Raw genomic sequence first — 18,332 nt, 5'->3', positions numbered from 1 at the left:
TCCCAGATCTCTCTGCCCATCAACTTTTCCCAAGGCTCTTCCATTCATTGTATAATTTGCTCTAAAATTAGTCTTGCCTAAATGCATCACCTCACATTTGTCTGGATTGAAATCCATCTGCCACTTTTCCACCCAACTCTCCAGTCTATCTATATCCTCCTGTATTCTTTGACAGTCCCTTATGCTTTCTGCTACTCCACCAATCCTCATGTAATCTGCAAACTTGCTGATCAGACCAACAGTGCCCTCTTTCAGATCATTTATGTATATCACAAACAATAGTGGCCCCAACACTGACCCCTGTGGAACACCACTGGTCACCTTTCTCCATTTCGAGAAACAACCTTCAATTACTACTACTCTGTCTCCTGTTGCTCAACCAGTTCTTTATCCACCTAGCTAGAACACCCTGCTCATCATGTGACTTCACTTTCTCCATTAGTCTACCATGGGGAACCTTATCAAACGCCTTACTAAAGTCCACGTATATGACATCAACAGCCCTTCCTTCATCTATCAACTTGGTCACTTCCTCAAAGAACTCTATTAATTGGTAAGGCATGATCTCCCCCACACAAAACCATGTTGCCTATCACTGATAAGCCCATTCTTTTCTAAATATAAATAGATCCTATCCCTCAGTAACCTCTCCAGCAACTTTCCCACCACCAATGTCAGGCTCACTGGTCTACAGTTACCCGGAATATCCCTACTACCCTTGTACACGGGGACAACATGAGCAAACTTCCAGTCCTCCAGCACCTCACCTGTATTTAACGATGCCACAAAGATATCTGTCAGGGCCCCAGATATTTCCACTCTCGCCTCCCTGAGTAACCTGGGATAGATCCCATCCAGTCCTGGGAATTTGTCCACCTTAATAACCTCTAGCCTACCCAACACATCTTCCTTACTTACGTCAACGTGATCCAGCCTAATCAGACTTCTATCTCTAATCTCAACATTCATCATGTACCTCTCCTCAGTGAACACTGATGCAAAGTAATCATTCAGAATCTCATCCATTCTCTCAGGTTCAACACACAGCCTTCCTTCATTATCCTTTAGTGGACCAATCCTTAATCTAGTTACCTGCTTGTTTCTTGTATAAGAATAAAATGCTTTGGGATTCTCCTTAATTCTGCTCACTAAAGCTATTTCATGACTCCATTTAGCCCACTTGATTCCTCATTTAAGACTTGTCCTACTCTTTCGATATTCCTCCAGGGCCCATTCTGTTCTTAGCTGCCTAGACCTTATGTACGCTCCCCTTTTCTTCTTGGTTAGTCGTACAATTTCTCCTGTCATCCTTGGTTCACGAATCTTGCTCTTCCTATCCTTTGCCTTCAATGGGACATGCCTATCCTGCACTATCTTAAACCTATCTTTGAAAGCTTCCCACATATCAAATGTGGACTTCCCTTCAAATAGCTGTGTCCAATCCACATTTCCGAGCTCCTGCCTAATTTTGGTATAATTGGCCTTGGCCCAGTTTTGTGCTTTTCCCTTATGACCACTCTCATCTTTGTCTACGAGTATTCTAAAACTTACAGAATTGTGGTCACTGTTCCCAAAGAAATCCCCCACCGCAACTTCTACTACCTGTCCTGCTCGTTCCCTAGTAACAGGTCCAATATGGCCCCTTCCCTCATCGGACTATTGACATACTGCGCTAGAAAACTCTCCTGGATGCTTCTTGCCAATTCTACCCCATCCAGATCGCTGACGCTAAGTGTATCCCAGTCAATGTTGGGAAAATTAAAATCTCACATCACCACTACCCAATTGTTTCTACGTCTTTCCATCACCACTACCCTATTGCTTCTGCAAGTTTCAGAGAACAACGAGGCAATTACATGCTTTGTCCAATCAAGAGGTTGAATGATGATTAAATTACTCTGGTTTTTACAGATGTATTTTATAACTCTCACATGGATTCTGAAACTACATTGCAGTTTAGAAGTCACTAGATTGTGTCTGTAGTTTCTTGTATTCTGCAAGAGCTCCATTGATTTTTCAGTTTATTACTTAGCATAACATACACTAAATATTTATTTGAATGTATATATTGTGTATATGTTACATATATTCCCATGATACTTTAAATCACACCCAAACAAATGGCTTCACTCAAAATTACAACATCAAAGATTTGAGAGTTGAAGAGGCCAGTTATATAGAATACATTTTACAACAGGCTTTTTAACCCAAATCATCTATACCAGTACTCGTGCTTCACATGAACCTCTTCCCATCTTACCTCGTTTCAATATATCTGCACATAAGTTAATGCATCTCTTATACTCTGACTTTCTCTTAAGCATCTATGTTATTTGCTTCAGCTGCATTATGTGGAAGCAGGTTCCATGTTATCACCACTCTACAGGTAAATGTTTCTCCTGAATTCCTGTTTGATGTTTTGGTGGTCATCTTATAATTATGGCCCTTTGTTTTGGACTATGCACAATTGGAAAGTGCATCTCTGTGCCTGCACTGTCAAACCACTGCATCTCTGCAAAGCTCACCGCGAAGACTTTAGGTCACTCCTCAGTTCTTTTTCCATTGTTAAAGAATACAGCCACAGCCTATTTCTTATTTCCTAATAGGTTATAAGTCTTCTCAGCACTGGTGTAACCTCTTTAATCTATTTTGCAATTTATTCAGTGTCTCCATATCCTTCTTATCATGTGAATACCATAACTATGTGCAGTGTGATTTTGTAAGTTTTTCTGTGTGACAGTTCAAAGTTCTGCCAAGTCCTATTAGATGCTTCCACTGATCTTGACATTTGTATTGTTCTCCAAGCTCCAAAAATGTTGGATGTCTCTAAGTTACACAATAGGATAATTTTCAGTTAAAGTTCATTGGCACTGAAACATGCTCAGGTCCAGTACTGTTAGATGTAGAGTAAGGTTCCCATTATGCAGGTTTACTGGTGCAACTTAGTTTGGATATAGATTACAGCTTGGCACGGTGACACGTTGGTTAGCACTGCTGCCTCAGAGCGCCAGAGACCCGGGTTCAATTCCCGCCTCAGGCAACTGACTGCGTGGGTTTCCTCCGGGTGCTCCGGTTTCCTCCCACAGTCCAGAAATGTGCAGGTTAGGTGAATTGGCCATGCTAAATTGCCCGCAGTGTTAGAAGTAGGGGAATGTGTAATGTGTGGGTTGGTCTTCAGAGGGTCGGTGTGGGCTTGTTGGGCCGAAGGGCCTGTTTCCACACTGTAAGTAATCTAATCTAATCTAATATACTGTAGAAGAACATCCCTTGCGCATGAGTCAGAATTTTTCCTTTTATCACAGCAACCAACCCCATGTTTCTGAATGGTATGACAGTTGATCAGGTCTTTTTCAACAACTGCATGTATTCACTTGATATTTCCATTTGACAACAATCCTTCATATTTATACATTGGAAATGGAATATTGTTTTTAACTTGAATTGCTCAAGTCAGCATAAATCCGCTCTGACTAGCTTCTGTCAATAGTTCAAAGATTGACCTCTAGCGAACAGTAACACACATTACACGTTCTTTTTAAAATTAGTATATGAAAGAGTCACAGAATGGGTAGGGCACAGAGGATGTGATTTGGTTCATCATTCCTGGGTCAGTTCTATTACATGGTACTAATCTCATGTGCTTTCCCTTATTGCTGCACACCATTTTTATCCAAAAAAAGTTACCTAATGCCCTCTTGAATATCTCATTCGAACCTGCCCCCACTACATTTCCAGGCATTGCATTCCATATCCTGACTACTCCCTGTGTGAAAACTCATATCACTCTTGCTTCATTGTCACATCATTTTGAATTGATGCCTTCTAATTCCTTTTCCAGTTACCAGCAGCAACAGCTTCTTCCCATCTATTCTGTCCAGCCTGTCAGCCTCTATCAAATCTCCTCTCCATTTTCTTGTCTCCAAGGAGAGGACCAATTTACTTGCTATGTCCTCATAATTGAAGTTCCTCATTCTTGGAATCGTTCTTGTAAATTGCTTCTGCATTCTCTCCAGTATATTCGCATCTTCCTATAATGTGGCACCCAAAGCAGTATACAGTACTGATGTCAAACAAGTTAAACATCACTTTTTTGCTCTTGTGCTCTATGCCGCTATTAATAAAACTAAGAACACTATCTGCTTTATATGTAGCTCATTCAATCTATTCTTCTACATTCAATGATCTGTGCACATTTACGCCCATCTCCCTCTGCTCCTGAACCCCTTTCGAATTGTACCCACCATTTTATATTCTCTTTTAATGTCCTTCTGATCAAAGTGCATCAACTCTCACTTCTCTGCTATGAACCTCATCTACCATCTATCTGTCAATTTGTCAACGTCCATTTGGAGTTCCATATTGTTCTCACAATTTATAGTTCTTCCAAATTTGTGTCATCTGCAAACTCTAAAATTGTGCTTTACACACCAAGATCCAGATCATTAATACATATCAGGAAAAGCAAAAGTTGCAATACCAATCCAGTATTACACCAACAGATCTTCATTAGCTGACCATTGCCCTCTATTTCCTGTCACTCAGCCAACTTTGTATCTGTGTTGCTGCTGTCCCTTTGATATCTTGGCCTATAGCTTTCCTGACAAGGTTGTTGTGTGGCAGTTTATCAAACACTTTCTGGGAATCTATATATACTAAAACAACAATTTTATGCGCATCGACTCTTTGTATTATCTCTTCAAAAACCTCAGCAAGTTAGTTAAAATACAATTTCCCCTTTTGAAATCCATGCTAACTATGATTCAGAGAATAAATAACACAAGACATTTCACACATTTTTGCTTTTTGACCTGTATAAATTCTTCAATCACTGCACCACTTTAAGCTAAATGCTATGGCAAGAAAAGGACATTTTCAATATATTTATAACAATAAGCAATGTCTGCATATTTTTCAAAGCTGAGTCAGGTGGCTCTATCATGAGTATTAAATTCTTTTTTCAGTGACATTTTCAGTGAAAATAGTTAGCTAGATCTTAGCTCAAGGTCACCAGTGTCTTTCTCAAACAGAATGCTGCATTCTGATTCTTTTAATTGCAAAACTTACTTTATTCATGCAAAGTTCTTTCATCTGCATTCACAGATACTAAAGCAGTTCTGTAGTCTTTGCGTAGCAATAAAAACATTGAAATTTGACATTCCCTGCAGTTGCAAAAACCAAAGGCATTTCTTCTTCATGCAGGGGAAAGGCAATGAGAGGGTCTGATAATTTAACAGACCCTTGTTAAACTTTGGCAGAAAGATCTTAGATTTTTCCCCACTGTGCTTTGGTGGCAGCTGCCCCAAGCTTTTGTGCATCCCTCAGCACGTAGTCTTGGATATTGGAATGTACCAGTCTGCACTTGGTCAAGTCAACTGTTTACACTGGAAGACAAACAATGGTTCACATGATGCAGATGTAGAGTCAGCTGAGCTCTTTCCAAATGTCTCTCTTCTACATATTGTGAGTTTTCGCAGTCTCGACTCATTTCTCTGTGAATATGAATCTCAAGAGCAAAACAATCAATAAATGGCAGTACAGAGAAAAACAAACGTATTATGCAGTATCTGTGCTCTAGGATAGACTTGTTGTGTTCATGGGCCTCTCAGTTCATCTGTGAGTTTTGTTTTCCTTTGCATGTTTTGGAGAAAGTGAGGACTTCAGATGTTGGAGATCAGAGTCAAAAGGTATGGTGCTGGAAAAGCACAGCAGGTCAGACAGCATCTGAGGAGCAGGAAAATCAACATTTCAGGCATGCCCTGGTGAAGGGTTTATACCTGAAATGTCAATTCTCCTGCTCCTCAGATGCTGCCTGACCTGCTGTGTTTTTCCAGGGCCACACTTTTCGACTGCTTTGCATGTTATTCCAATGTTAATTCAGCTGTTTTTCTCTGATGCAGTCCATTTAATTTTCTGAACATGTATCAAATTTTAAGTAAGTAAGTGATATGAAGGGCTTGATAAGGACATGATTTCTCCAGCTGGTAAGTTTATGCTCGAGAATCATAGAGGGCCCTGAAACAGCAAACACGCTGTTCTATCCGAAACAGAACCAAATTATCCAATTCAGTATACAAATATTGTGACATTCCGTGGATCACCTGCGTGGTTGTTTATTTACTAACACCTTTTGATACATTAGGTAACCTGCTAATCAAAAATACACAGCATTGTGCAGCAGTGGGCTGCGAGGGATTCAACTTGTAAATGAATTTGTGAAGATGTAATGCTTTATAATGCCTGTTTCATATATGATGTTAGCAACATAAAAATATATAAAGTGCTCCTTTTTTTGAATCTCATTTATTTCTCAGAAACTGCATTCTCTTATTGGGAAGGATATTCAATAAAATACGATCAAAAAATAACGTGACACTTGTATTTACGATTGCCTACTTATAGAAGTCAAAATGTTTTTACCCCTAATATAATCTTTTATACTGATGAAGAAATCAAGTTATAATGTACAGAATTGCTTTTTTATAAAAATCATTTCAATTGAGCTTCTCATATGAACAGAGGGTATAGGCACATAGTATGTATTTTTCACATGCTGAAAGAAGTTCAGCCTTCTTCAATGAAGCTCTTGCTCATTCACTTCCTCAGTGGCCATCCCATTGTGAACATGAGCCTAATATTTGATTTGTCCTTGGCCTCAGAGCTGTTTTTGAAAACTCAGTGCTGCTTAATTTTGAAAAATAAGCACAAGTGATCTGAATGAAATACTTATGGCCATGAAAGAAACTGCCTAAACTGATTCAGAGCTGAAAATGTGTTGCTGGAAAAGCGCAGCAGGTCAGGCAGCATCCAGGGAACAGGAGAATCGACGTTTCAGGCATAAGTCGAAGGGCTTATGCCCGAAACGTCGATTCTCCTGTTCCCTGGATGCAGCCTGACCTGCTGCGCTTTTCCAGCAACACATTTTCAGCTCTGATCTCCAGCATCTGCAGACCTCACTTTCTCCTAAACTGATTCAGGCCAATTGTTCAATGTCATGAAGGAATTAAGTCACAGGAATGCAATTTAAAAATGAGGATGTTTGAAGTAAAAAGGAATAAGAACAGGATAATATTCAGTTATGGAATAAATCACAAGAATAGGAGAGCTGATCCATGGAATCAAAGGACAGTTAATCATATTTGTGAAGGAACTGAGGGATGCATTGAGAAGATAAGTAAGTTTAATTTAAAGAAAAAAAAACTTGTTGCTCTTAATGGCATCGGTTTTTAAAAGACAGCTTAGATCTGAAGTGAACTGAATATGACTAGCAAAATACTAAAATGTGATTTGTCTAGTATCTTCTTATCAATGATGAGAACCAAAATGCATCAGGACTTGGAATATCTTTGAGATGAGATGTCTACTAGTAATCGATTATAAACATGATTGTTTAGTAGGTGGAGAATAATGCTGATTCAATAATCTACCTGTAACCTCACATTATAAAAATGCCTGTAATTGAATTTGTACTGATGCCATTTTCCTTCTTAATTGCTGTTCAGTATGGATGGTGATCACTGTAAGTATTATTTACAACACGTATTTTAAATATTGAGAACTCCAAGTTTCACTGCTTCACTAATTTACTTCCTACATTGCACCTAACCCATTTCCAACCTCAACATTTCCAGAGAACTTGAACTTTCCTGGAAAACAAAAGATCGTAAAAAGAAACTAAAGAGATATTTTCTCATCGGACTTGCTACAGTAGGAGGTGGGACAGTGATAGGTAAGTTATAACTGCCACCACCTTACGGTGTTGGGGATAGACTTAAGATAAAACTGGGTTTTTATTGGGGTATGAAGCTGCAATAGATGTATTAAAACAGAAATTAGTTACAGTTCTATAATAGGTGGAGGTGTAATAGATGCATGACAACTCGTATTACATTCAAAATTGCAGAGCTTTGTCTGCAAATTGAATTAGACTTGCAATAATTAATCTGAAGGCTTCTGCAAGTTAATGATAAGTGTCAGTCTGTATAATTAAAGTTACTATCTCCAATGGCATATCAGAGTTGGTTTCACAAGGATACATTTCAACTGGGTTGACACATAAAAGACATAAATACTTTGAGAGCAGATGCAAATAGACATGACAAACTTTAAATGCTTAATCCTAAAACATTATACTCAAGAAGAGCAGAGGCTTCTTAAAATGATGCTGACATTTCTGAAAATTAGTGAAGTTGCCACAGTCCCAGAGGACTATAGGAGTGCTCTCTTGTTAGAGAGAGATGAGTGGTGGTGAGTTTAACCTGAAGTTCATCATGCCTCAGGCAAGGGGTGAAATTGAGAAGACAGGACCTTCATGATAACATCAGAGTGTGCAAGAATTGAACCTGCAACGTTGGTGTCACTTTGCATCGCAAACCAGCCACCCAGCCAACTAACCCCCTAAATGTTATACAGGAGCAAACAGGACATTTAGTTTTTTACTAATAGGTGTTAGGAGCAATGAATGGGCTATCACTTGAGTGGTTCAAGAATCTTCAGGGAAGAGTTGGAAGATCTATAACTGAGTAATTCATCACTTGCTTGGTAGGAGCCTCACCTATTATGCATTTAACTTGAACTGCCACATGTAATTTTTTATGGAAATTAATTTTGTTAGAAATATGAGTGACTATTTAATTATCCTGAGATAATTCACAGCAAATGCTATTCCCTTCCAAATATGCTCTCCACCCCACCACATTGGAACAAAATAACCAAAATGAGTGCGGTCAGAATTTGTCAACTAATGCAAACCAATGACATGTAGTATCTAGAAATGCATATCTTTAACATTTAGTTGAATTTCTATGTGAATGTCAGCATTCTGATATGGTGCAATCAAACATGTAGTAGACGAATTATGCCTTTATTTTTATATCATCTGTGCATGTGTTGGTGAATCATCTTTGTTGTAATTAAAGTAGACATTTATGTATGAGATTTGATACTGCTACCCGTTCAGTCGTGATTCTTTTGTGATTCAATGAAAAATGCTACACCTTTGATCTCAGAAATGCAAATGAAATGAGTACTGTTCTTTGTGTGTGTTAACCTGTTAACACATGTTCATTGTTCCCTGCAGGCCTCACTGGTGGCCTTGCTGCCCCCTTTGTGGCAGCAGGAGCCGCTGCCATTGTGGGGACGGCAGGAGCAGCTGCACTCGGTTCCACAGCAGGAATTGCCATAATGGCATCTTTATTTGGGGCAGCAGGCGCTGGACTGACAGGTAAGCATGTTTTAATTGTTTTTTGTGTTCATTCATTGTCGGCTATAACATGGCTGTGAAAGGACTGGCACAACTGTAATTTACTTTGCGATAAGATAGCATCCTAAAGTCCCATGTTAAGATTAAGCAAACCTGAGACCATTCAGCCCATCATATGTCTGTCATCTCTTTTGATGGAATAATCCAAAACTAATCCTATGGCCCTGTTTCCGAACTGTAGCTTTAAATCTTCCCCAAGGTGAGATTCACAATGTTAGTTTAAAAAATCATTCTGCCCATTGAAGCTCTTCCCTCCAGTCTGCAAGCTCATATGTCATATCCAAACCTTTTGGTACCCTAAAATGTAATAAATAGCAGAAGACCACCACTCCCGAAAACCAGCCCAAGAAAGTCTGATATAATTTCAGGACAAAAGTGGAAGTTGCTCCCCGGTTCCCTAAGGCAGTCAGGCAAAACTCCCTGTGACTTATAATTCCTTCTGTTCCTAACTAACCTACACCTTACCTTTTATAACCATAACTGTCATCCTTTCTCAAAAATATGGTTTAGCATCCTCTTTGAAGGTTTGAGGGAATCAGTATGAATCATATACATTACTAATCTGTTCCAGAAGCTGATGGCTCTCTTACAAAGAAATGCTTCCTACCCTCTTTGCCTGAGGTTCTATATTCATATCCTCAAGTTGTACGGACTGCGTACTTCTCAAATAACCTATCCAACTGGATGTAATCTGATCTCTTGAACATTTAAATACCTTAAACATATCCAATTTAATTCTGAATTGCTGTAAATAGGCCTGACTCCTGAAGTCTACGCTGATTACTGCAAGCCTTATTTCTAGGTTTCATCCTCTGCACTGCTTCTCAACTCCCACTACATGGAGACTCAGAATATAACACAATGCTCCTGTGTCTCTGGCTGAATAATTATTGTATAACCAGAACAACTTTACATTAACCCTAAAACCTTATCTGGCTCCTAGTGATCTTTTGAAATGTTTTAAGCACCTTTTATTGGTTTATCAGTTATGTGTCGTGATCTTCATTTAGTTGGGCTATTTGTGTGATATGCCATGAACATGCCTAATGCTTCATGTGCCCTTTGAAGTATTGGTACATTAACTCACCAATTAAGACATCAGAGTAAATAGGGAGAAACCATTCCCACTCATTAAAGGATCAAGAACAAGAAGACACAGATATAAAATAATTGGCAAAAGGAGCAAAGTCATGAGAGTAAGCTTTTCCATGCAATGAATCGTTCGAGTATAGATTTCACTGCCTGAGAATGTGTTGGGGCATGTTCAATTGATGGATTCAAAAGGGAATTAGATTGTTAATTGAAAAGGAAGAATGTACAGTGTTGTGGACAAAAGGCCAAAGGGCATTTTAAATTGCCCATTCAGTGAACTGGTGCAGACACAATGGGCCAAACACTCTTTTTCTCTAAAATGTAGTAATCCTGTGAACAGCTGTACTATTATTTTCCTTAATACAGGTATTCAAATTATTTTAAGTCCTTATTCCTCAAATGCTATTCTCATATCAATTTTGAATTTAATATTTTGTTCTTGCTCTGACTTTTCTCATTTAATTTGAAATAACAATGTAAGTTTATCTTATCAATACTATTAATATTAATGACAAAGTTCCCCTTTATCGGACAACTTTGTATTCTTGATTTAAGCTTTAATGATCTTTCTTCAGCACTGTTGCTTTTCTTTCCATTTGCTGCAATTCTGGTTGTAGTGCTACAAGGCTCTAAGTGATGTCTGTAAAGTGTCTGTGAAAATCAAGCTTTTTATGAAGACTTATACTGTTCTGACTGTATATCCCAGCTTTCCATTGGATTAGTAAGTGTTTCACCACATTGTGTAGACATTGAAAGCGATAAGGCTGTTGTTTCTCTCAGGCCTCTTTCTGAATCTCCTTACAGCTCAATCAAATGAATTGTATGTATATGGAAGTTGGGTTTTTTTGCACAATACTTTGTATCAATCAGTGAGTTTAAGAGCCAGCCCCTCAGGAAATTTTTTATCCAAGAAAACATTCTAATTCATTTTTAAACAGCATCCCTTTTGCTCATCGTTGTCCTTTCACAATGAGATTTTCATCTTAGTACCAATTTCTCTTTTAAATATGGGCTGGTAATAATTAGGAACAGGAGCAAAGGCGACCCATAAAGGAGCAATTTGTGGAGCTTTGATTCTATCAGTCCAAACAGTGAAATAATGTGAGAATCCATAGCATCATATTGCACATTAGCATGCCTTGTATATAGACTGACAGCTTTCAAATTTGAGAGACTGGATCCAAAGCTGCTGGTGTTGCTTGGTTGAATTTAGTCATCCTAGTTCAGCCACAGGTGGCGTACCGTTTTGGAATGAGGAATGAGAGACAAGAAAGAAGAGAAAAATAAATGAGGGGTTAGAAATCAAAGTGCGCTGATCTCACTTTTTGCCTTGCTGAACAGAGAACAACTAGATGTAGAGGTGCCAGTGCTGGACTGGGATGGACAAAGTCAGAAGTCACACAACACCAGGTTATAGTCCAACAGGTTTATTTGAAATCACAAGCTTTTGGAACACTGCTTCTTCATGACCAGCGATCCAAAAGCTTGTGATTTCAAATAAACCAGTTGGACTATAACCTGATGATGTGTGACTTCCGACAGAGAACAACGTGGGCAGCAGTAACAAAGACTGCTAATTTGGAGGAGCAATTTCAAAGGCATCCTTGAACATTTCAATTTCTGGGAATTTATTGCTAATTTAAAATGTAATTAAATTAAATTAAATATGATCTTAAGTAAATTTAACACTTAGTGTCTTATCGCAGACAAAAGTAGAAAAGGAAGCTGCTTCTGCCTTCCCTTATGTAAATATAGAATTGAAGAAAAGAGCTGCATCCTTATTAACAATGTTTATATTTTCATTCACTAAACGTTGACTTGCAGATTTTGGAAGGAAACAGAATCAGTTTCAATTATATGTGATTTTAATTGTAGTCTGAAAATGCTTGTATGTACATCTTGCACTTTTACATCTAAGTTTCATGTATTTCTAGATATTATTCAGTGCACAACAATCTCTCATCAAGTATATTCTATCATAAGATAATTTTTTTTATTTTTATAAGTTTTTGGGGGGAAAATATTCCATGCTTTCAACTTCTGTCAACATAGTTAAATCTGGGTTTTCATTTCCTTTCAGGATACAAAATGAAAAAGAGAGTGGGAGCCATTGAAGAGTTTGAGTTTCTTCCATTGACTGATGGAAACCAACTGCACATCACAATAGCTGTTACTGGGTGGCTATGCACAGGAAAATATGGTATGGGGAATGTAAAAGCACAAACCAAGACCAAATACATTTTTTAAAAAAACTATTTGCTCTCGGGGCAAAGTTTGCCTCAGGATTTTGCTTGGCATTATAATTCAGCTTTCTCCATGAATTGTTACAAAAATATGTCCTTGCTGGAATTTTCCCTCCATAGCACATGGACCTTACAGCAGTTGTGGCCTGAGATGCTGCAGCATAAGTTGCAATCATTTAATTAAGCACAGCCAGTGTCCTTCATCATCTGCATGGCTCAATACAATTCCAGATGTCTTCTTTCCCTTTTGGAACTAACTACAAAGTTTCAAGTGAAAGTTTAAATAGTTGCATTCATCTATGCAATTGAAAATGATAATCATCTGAATGGAATGAAGCAAGTGACTGAAATTTTGCTTCAGTATTCTAACCTATCCTGTTTGGCTTATCTTTTTATTCTAAGAAACAAGTGAGGAATTAATGCAAAAAGCTGCACAGACTTATCACAGTGAGTTCTTTCCTCAAATTGCATTGCGACCCACACGGTATTAAAGGATCATTTCATTTAACATGGTATTTCCAATTGACAGGCTTTGGCAGGCAGAAATCAAATTTGGTTTGAAGAGATTGACAGTAATTTCAGATAAATGAATTTGTATGTGACAGGGTTACTAACTCTCTTTATTTCTGTACCTTGAGTTATTGTGCCTTAGCAAGTGTAGTTGATGCTCTGGTTCACATTAGCCTTCACGGTGGGTCAAACTCAATTATGGATAATGTGCCACGCTTGCCTAGAAAGCTTTCAGATATAAAAATAGCTAACAAGGATTTTGTGTGCTACAGACAGCCATATACTAGAATCTTGGTTGCCAGGGAACTGCTATGCTTATTGGGATAGAGTTTTGGAAGTAGTAGTTAATTTATTCCCAACTCTAGAATAAATAAAGGAAATGAGAGCTTGAATTTCTAAAGCATCTTCTCACATCTGTCAGCATATCCTTTCGAATACAATGAATAAGTTAAAAATGCAGTCATTGTTGTTACCTCTTTTTATTCATTCACGGGATGAGGGCATTACTGGCTAGGCCAACATTTATTGCCCATCCGTAATTGCTCAGAGGGCAGTTAAGAGTCAACCACATTGCTGTGGGTGTGGAGCCACGTGTAAGGATCAGACCAGACCAGGTAAGAGTTTCCTTCCCTACAGGACATTAGTGAACTGAATAGTTTTTTTCTAGCAATTGACAATGTATTCATGGTCACCATTAGATTCTTAGTTCTGGATTTCTGTTGTATTCGAATTCCACCATCTGCCATGGTGGGCTTTGAACCTGAATCCCCGAGTCTCTGGATTAACAGTCCAGCGATAATACCATTAAGCTCTCACCACCCCTTAGGAAAATTGGGGTCACAGCTGGAACAAAACCAAGGTCTAAAAAGCTGCAATTTCACACTGAGTCAGTGCTGCAGCAAACTGTACTGATAGAATCACTTTAGCATAGAAACAAAAGTGCAAGCAAGATGCAACAACAAAATGGTGTTATAGCTCCTCAAGTAATAATGAGGTGATTTTAACATGGGCCGTAAAACTTCGCAAAGAGTGGTAGTAAGTTATATATCATTATGTGGCAGGTATGGCCCTTGAGATTGAATTGATAAATAGGGTATGAAAACCAGTCGTAAGTGGAAGTATTACTCAATTATTTTTCTTCCCTAACTCAAGGATGTTTAGTAGTGTTTGGATGTTATTCTATAACATCAGGGTCACCTCTGATGCTTTCCATAGTATAGTCACTGTATGGACTTCCACACCAAAGACCTGTTGGTAAGTCATATTAATTCACCTAGTATCCAATAAACAACCTCAGCAACAGTCAGCATTTTCAGGTGGGGCAGTGAGACAATTGAACGAAAGCTGTAGCCAATGTTTGTATTTTCACTCTGTTTCAACAAAGTAATTGGCTAGCTTTCAGGTAAAAATCAGAGTTAGTAATGACTAAGAAGTCTCTATATGAGTTGTGTTTCATCGTCCGACTGCCTTTTACAAATGTTGAAATTACTTTAAATAGTGTATTTTCAGTTTGCAAATGCAATCTCATTTCAGTCTAAATATCAGGTGGTGAATGATTATTCAATTTGTGTTTAGCACCTGTGGCAACAGTCTCATCCAAATATGTGACCTCAAAGTTATTTCACGTTTGTGTATAAAAAAAAAAGTTGTTGCCTCAAGGAGAGGGGAGAGAATGGATCTGAGGGGATACAGTGCACGAGTCAAAAAGAGTGGAGCAAGCAAGCCCAAAGATGTGCATTGTGCTCCCTCACCTCACTGAGTTTCACGATCATCAAGAAGGTGGATTAAAAAAACAGTTAAAGTAGCAGCAGCAGGGGCTAATTGATGAGTGTTTTGTTTCTCCAAATTAAGGACAAGTTTGAAATTTATTTTTAGTAAGTGTGGACAGTAATGTAATAAATAAAGGCATAGCAGGGAACCATTGAATGGACATCTTATACCATGTGGGGACTTCAGGATTCCTTCCATGTCCTGAACAGTCACGATCAGGATGTGTTGTCAGCTAAGGCCTTGGAGCTTGAGCAGCAGCTGTAATGGAATCGAGAAGCTGAGAGCTAAATGGATAATGCATCTCAGGGGATGGTCATGCCATTTCTTAAGGGCATGCAAAGTGACAAGGACCAGTGGAGGTAGTATAGGAAAAGCTCAGCAGGTCTGGCAGCATCTGTGAAGAACAAACAGACTTAACATTTCAAGTCTGGTGACCCTTCCTCCAGAACCAAAATGTTAACTCTGATTTCTGATCACGGATGCTGCCAGAACTGCTGAGCTGTTCCCACAACTTAAGTTTACATTTCCATTTTGCAACATCTGCAGTTATTTCAATTTTTATCAAATAGTATAGGAGTACCCTGAGTGTATTTTGATCTTTAATGACTTCTGAACACTGGTGAAAATGATTCATTGGGAGAGTCAAAGCTTGAGAGAATCTATGGATGGCTTATCTATACAGGGGGAGAAGAAAGGACTGGAAATTAGTTGTGAATGGGAATTCAGTACTTCGTGGGGGAGATGGGTGTGGCCGTGGCTGTGATTTCAGGAAATATCCAAAATGAATTTAGTATGCACTAGGAGGCTGAAGACCAAGAGCTGTAAAGTGAGATTAGGCTGAGTAACCCTTTTTTGGTTGAAAGACACTGTGGACCACAGAGAACATATTGAATTTTGTTATTGGTATTTACACAGCCTGAACTATTAAAATGAAGTTGTAAATTAGCAGGACAGTATTTAAGTTTTGTCTTGTATTGCTGAGAGATTTGATGTTTCAAAGAGGTGATAAATTGTGAGCAGCATGAAAAGACTCATCAAAACCAAACTGCAGCACACATTTGTAGATCAGATCATACTTCATAGGATACAATGTACTCATAGATTCATTGTACTTTTGCAACAGGTGGAAATAAAGCAGATGGTTGATATAAATGCATGAGTTACCCATCACAGTATGAGACAGGCATGATAGATAAGCTGGCATGTTCTTGCCCTCCATTTTCAAGTTCACACATGAAAGGATGAGAGAAATTCACGAGTGATGTAAAGAATCAATGCAAAAGGGGACTTGGCATGTTAATCTGTTGCATCCCATTCAAACATTGCGTTTTGCTTTTCTGTTTTTATGTGAGGTATCGCAGAAAAGCAGAATCTAAGCTGCTTCACAGAATTCCTGCCTTAAAGACTCTGCATTCTAACCCCACTCCAGGACTTGAGTATGTAATCTAAGTGGACACTTTGATGCAGTGTTGAGGAAACACTGCACTTTTGGATAAGACATTAAACTGTTAAATTAGCTCCCTTAGGAGAGAGATTTCTCAGTACTATTTAAACAACAACAGGGGAGTTCATTTTTCTCATTACTGTCTGGAACGTGCACTGTGCAAAGTGGTTGTCCTGTTGTGCTACACTACAACAGTAACTGCACTTCAAAACTGCCTCATTAGCTTTAAAGTTTTTCGGATGCTCTGAGGTCATGATAGGTTGTATATAAATATAAGTTATTTTATGTTCTCCTTAAATCATGCATTAATCTCCATCAGGAAGTTTTGAGGCACCTTGGCGCTCTCTGCTGCAGTCCAAAGAACAGTACTGTCTAGCCTGGGAGTCAAAGTACTTGATGGAACTGGGTAATGCCCTTGAATCGCTGCTGAATGGCTTGGTCAATATTGTTGCACAGGAAGCACTAAAGTACACTGTACTGTCAGGTAAGGCAAAACGATGAGTATTGACTACAGTGACAGTTTCAGAAAAAAATTCAATTTACCAATAAGATATTTGGCATCGAAAAAGAATTGAAATTTTATAAAATAGATTGATTTTTTAAAAGATATTGTAGCTCTTTACAACTGGGCCAGAATTTATTTACTATTAATCTCCCTACGCTATTCTAATTTTCAATCTTTTTCTTTACAATATTTTAACGTTAATAATATTAGTGCAGTAGTCTAATTACTATTTGGTGGTATAGAACTTGAGTATTACTGAAAAAAGCTGAAAATGTGTTGCTGGAAAAGCGCAGCAGGTCAGGCAGCATCCAAGGAACAGGAGAATCGACGTTTCGGGCATAAGCCCTTCTTCAGGAATGAGGAAAGTGTGTCCAGCAGGCTAAGATAAAAGGTAGAGAGGAGGGACTTGGGGGAGGGACGTTGGAAATGCGATAGGTGGAAGGAGGTCAAGGTGAGGGTGATAGGCCAGAGTGGGGTGGGGGCAGAGAGGTCAGGAAGAAGATTGCAGGTTAGGAAGGCAGTGCTGAGTTCGAGGGATTTGACTGAGACAAGGTGGGGGGAGGGGAAATGAGGAAACTGGAGAAATCTGAGTTCATCCCTTGTGGTTGGAGGGTTCCTAGGTGGAAGATGAGGCGGCTCTCATCTCCAGCATCTGCAGTCCTCACTTTCTCCTCGAAGATTATTACTGAAAAAAAGAAACATTTCATCAAAGGTTTTTGTCTTGCACTCATCAGGATAATTCAAAGAAACCAATGGAAAAGGAAAACAAAATTTATATGGTGTGAGAGAAGAATGCAGATTGGTTGAAGTGGACAATGATAGTTAGATGCATTGCCATGGCGAATGCACCAGTCAAATGATGACTGACAGTTAACTCCCAATCTTTGATTGCATTTTAAGCCAGGCAGGTTGATTCTAATTAATCAAGGCATTGTCCTGAGGAATTGAACAGAAACTGGCAGTCATCTTCATAGCATCATAGAGAATTGTGACAATGAAAAAGGCCCTTTTGGCCCATTGTGTCCACATGGGTATCAAGCACGTGTCTTCCAATTCCAATTCTTGGCCCATAACCTGCAATGCTATGGCATTCCAACCTAAATATTGCTTCAGTGTTGTGATGCTCTCTGCCTCTACTTCCTCTCACTGACTTCCATGTACTTCACACAGTCTGGGTGACAACATCTCTCCTCTAAACCTTTCCCTAATCTTAAATCTATGTCCCTGGTAATTGACTCCTCTACTAAGGAAAGGTTTGTTCCATTTGGCCTTATCTATACTCCTCATAATCTTATAGACCTGAATCAGATCACCCCTCAGCCTTTTCAACTCCAAGAAAAACAATCCCAGCCTTTGTAATCTCTCTCCATAGCTGAAATGCTCCAACCAGTCAACATCCTGGTGAATCTTTTCTGTACCATCCCCAGTGCAATCACATTGTTCCTATAGTGTGCGAACCAGAAATGCAGACCATTCTCCAGCTGTGGCCTAATGAATATCTTATATAGT

At 38.8% G+C, this 18,332-nt stretch overlaps 1 protein-coding gene across 5 annotated transcripts in view; it reads left to right on the top strand.

Annotated features, from left to right (window-relative positions):
* tmco4 (transmembrane and coiled-coil domains 4) overlaps positions 1-18,332 on the top strand; it is a 113,314-nt gene that overhangs the window by 25,675 nt on the left and 69,307 nt on the right. For all 5 annotated transcript variants that reach the window (XR_006309263.1, XM_043675787.1, XM_043675784.1 and 2 more), the window contains exons 6-9: positions 7,629-7,726; positions 9,077-9,220; positions 12,432-12,551; positions 16,638-16,802. Coding sequence is in view for 4 of the 5 variants with exons in the window: in XM_043675787.1 (XP_043531722.1) it covers positions 7,629-7,726; positions 9,077-9,220; positions 12,432-12,551; positions 16,638-16,802 (527 nt within the window). In the remaining variant the exon portion in view is untranslated. The remainder of the gene's footprint in view (positions 1-7,628; positions 7,727-9,076; positions 9,221-12,431; positions 12,552-16,637; positions 16,803-18,332) is intronic.

The sequence above is a fragment of the Chiloscyllium plagiosum genome, chromosome 34 (genome assembly GCF_004010195.1).
Source record: "Chiloscyllium plagiosum isolate BGI_BamShark_2017 chromosome 34, ASM401019v2, whole genome shotgun sequence".
Classification (NCBI taxonomy): Eukaryota; Metazoa; Chordata; class Chondrichthyes; order Orectolobiformes; family Hemiscylliidae; genus Chiloscyllium; species Chiloscyllium plagiosum.
This window is presented reverse-complemented; position numbering and strand designations above follow the sequence as displayed.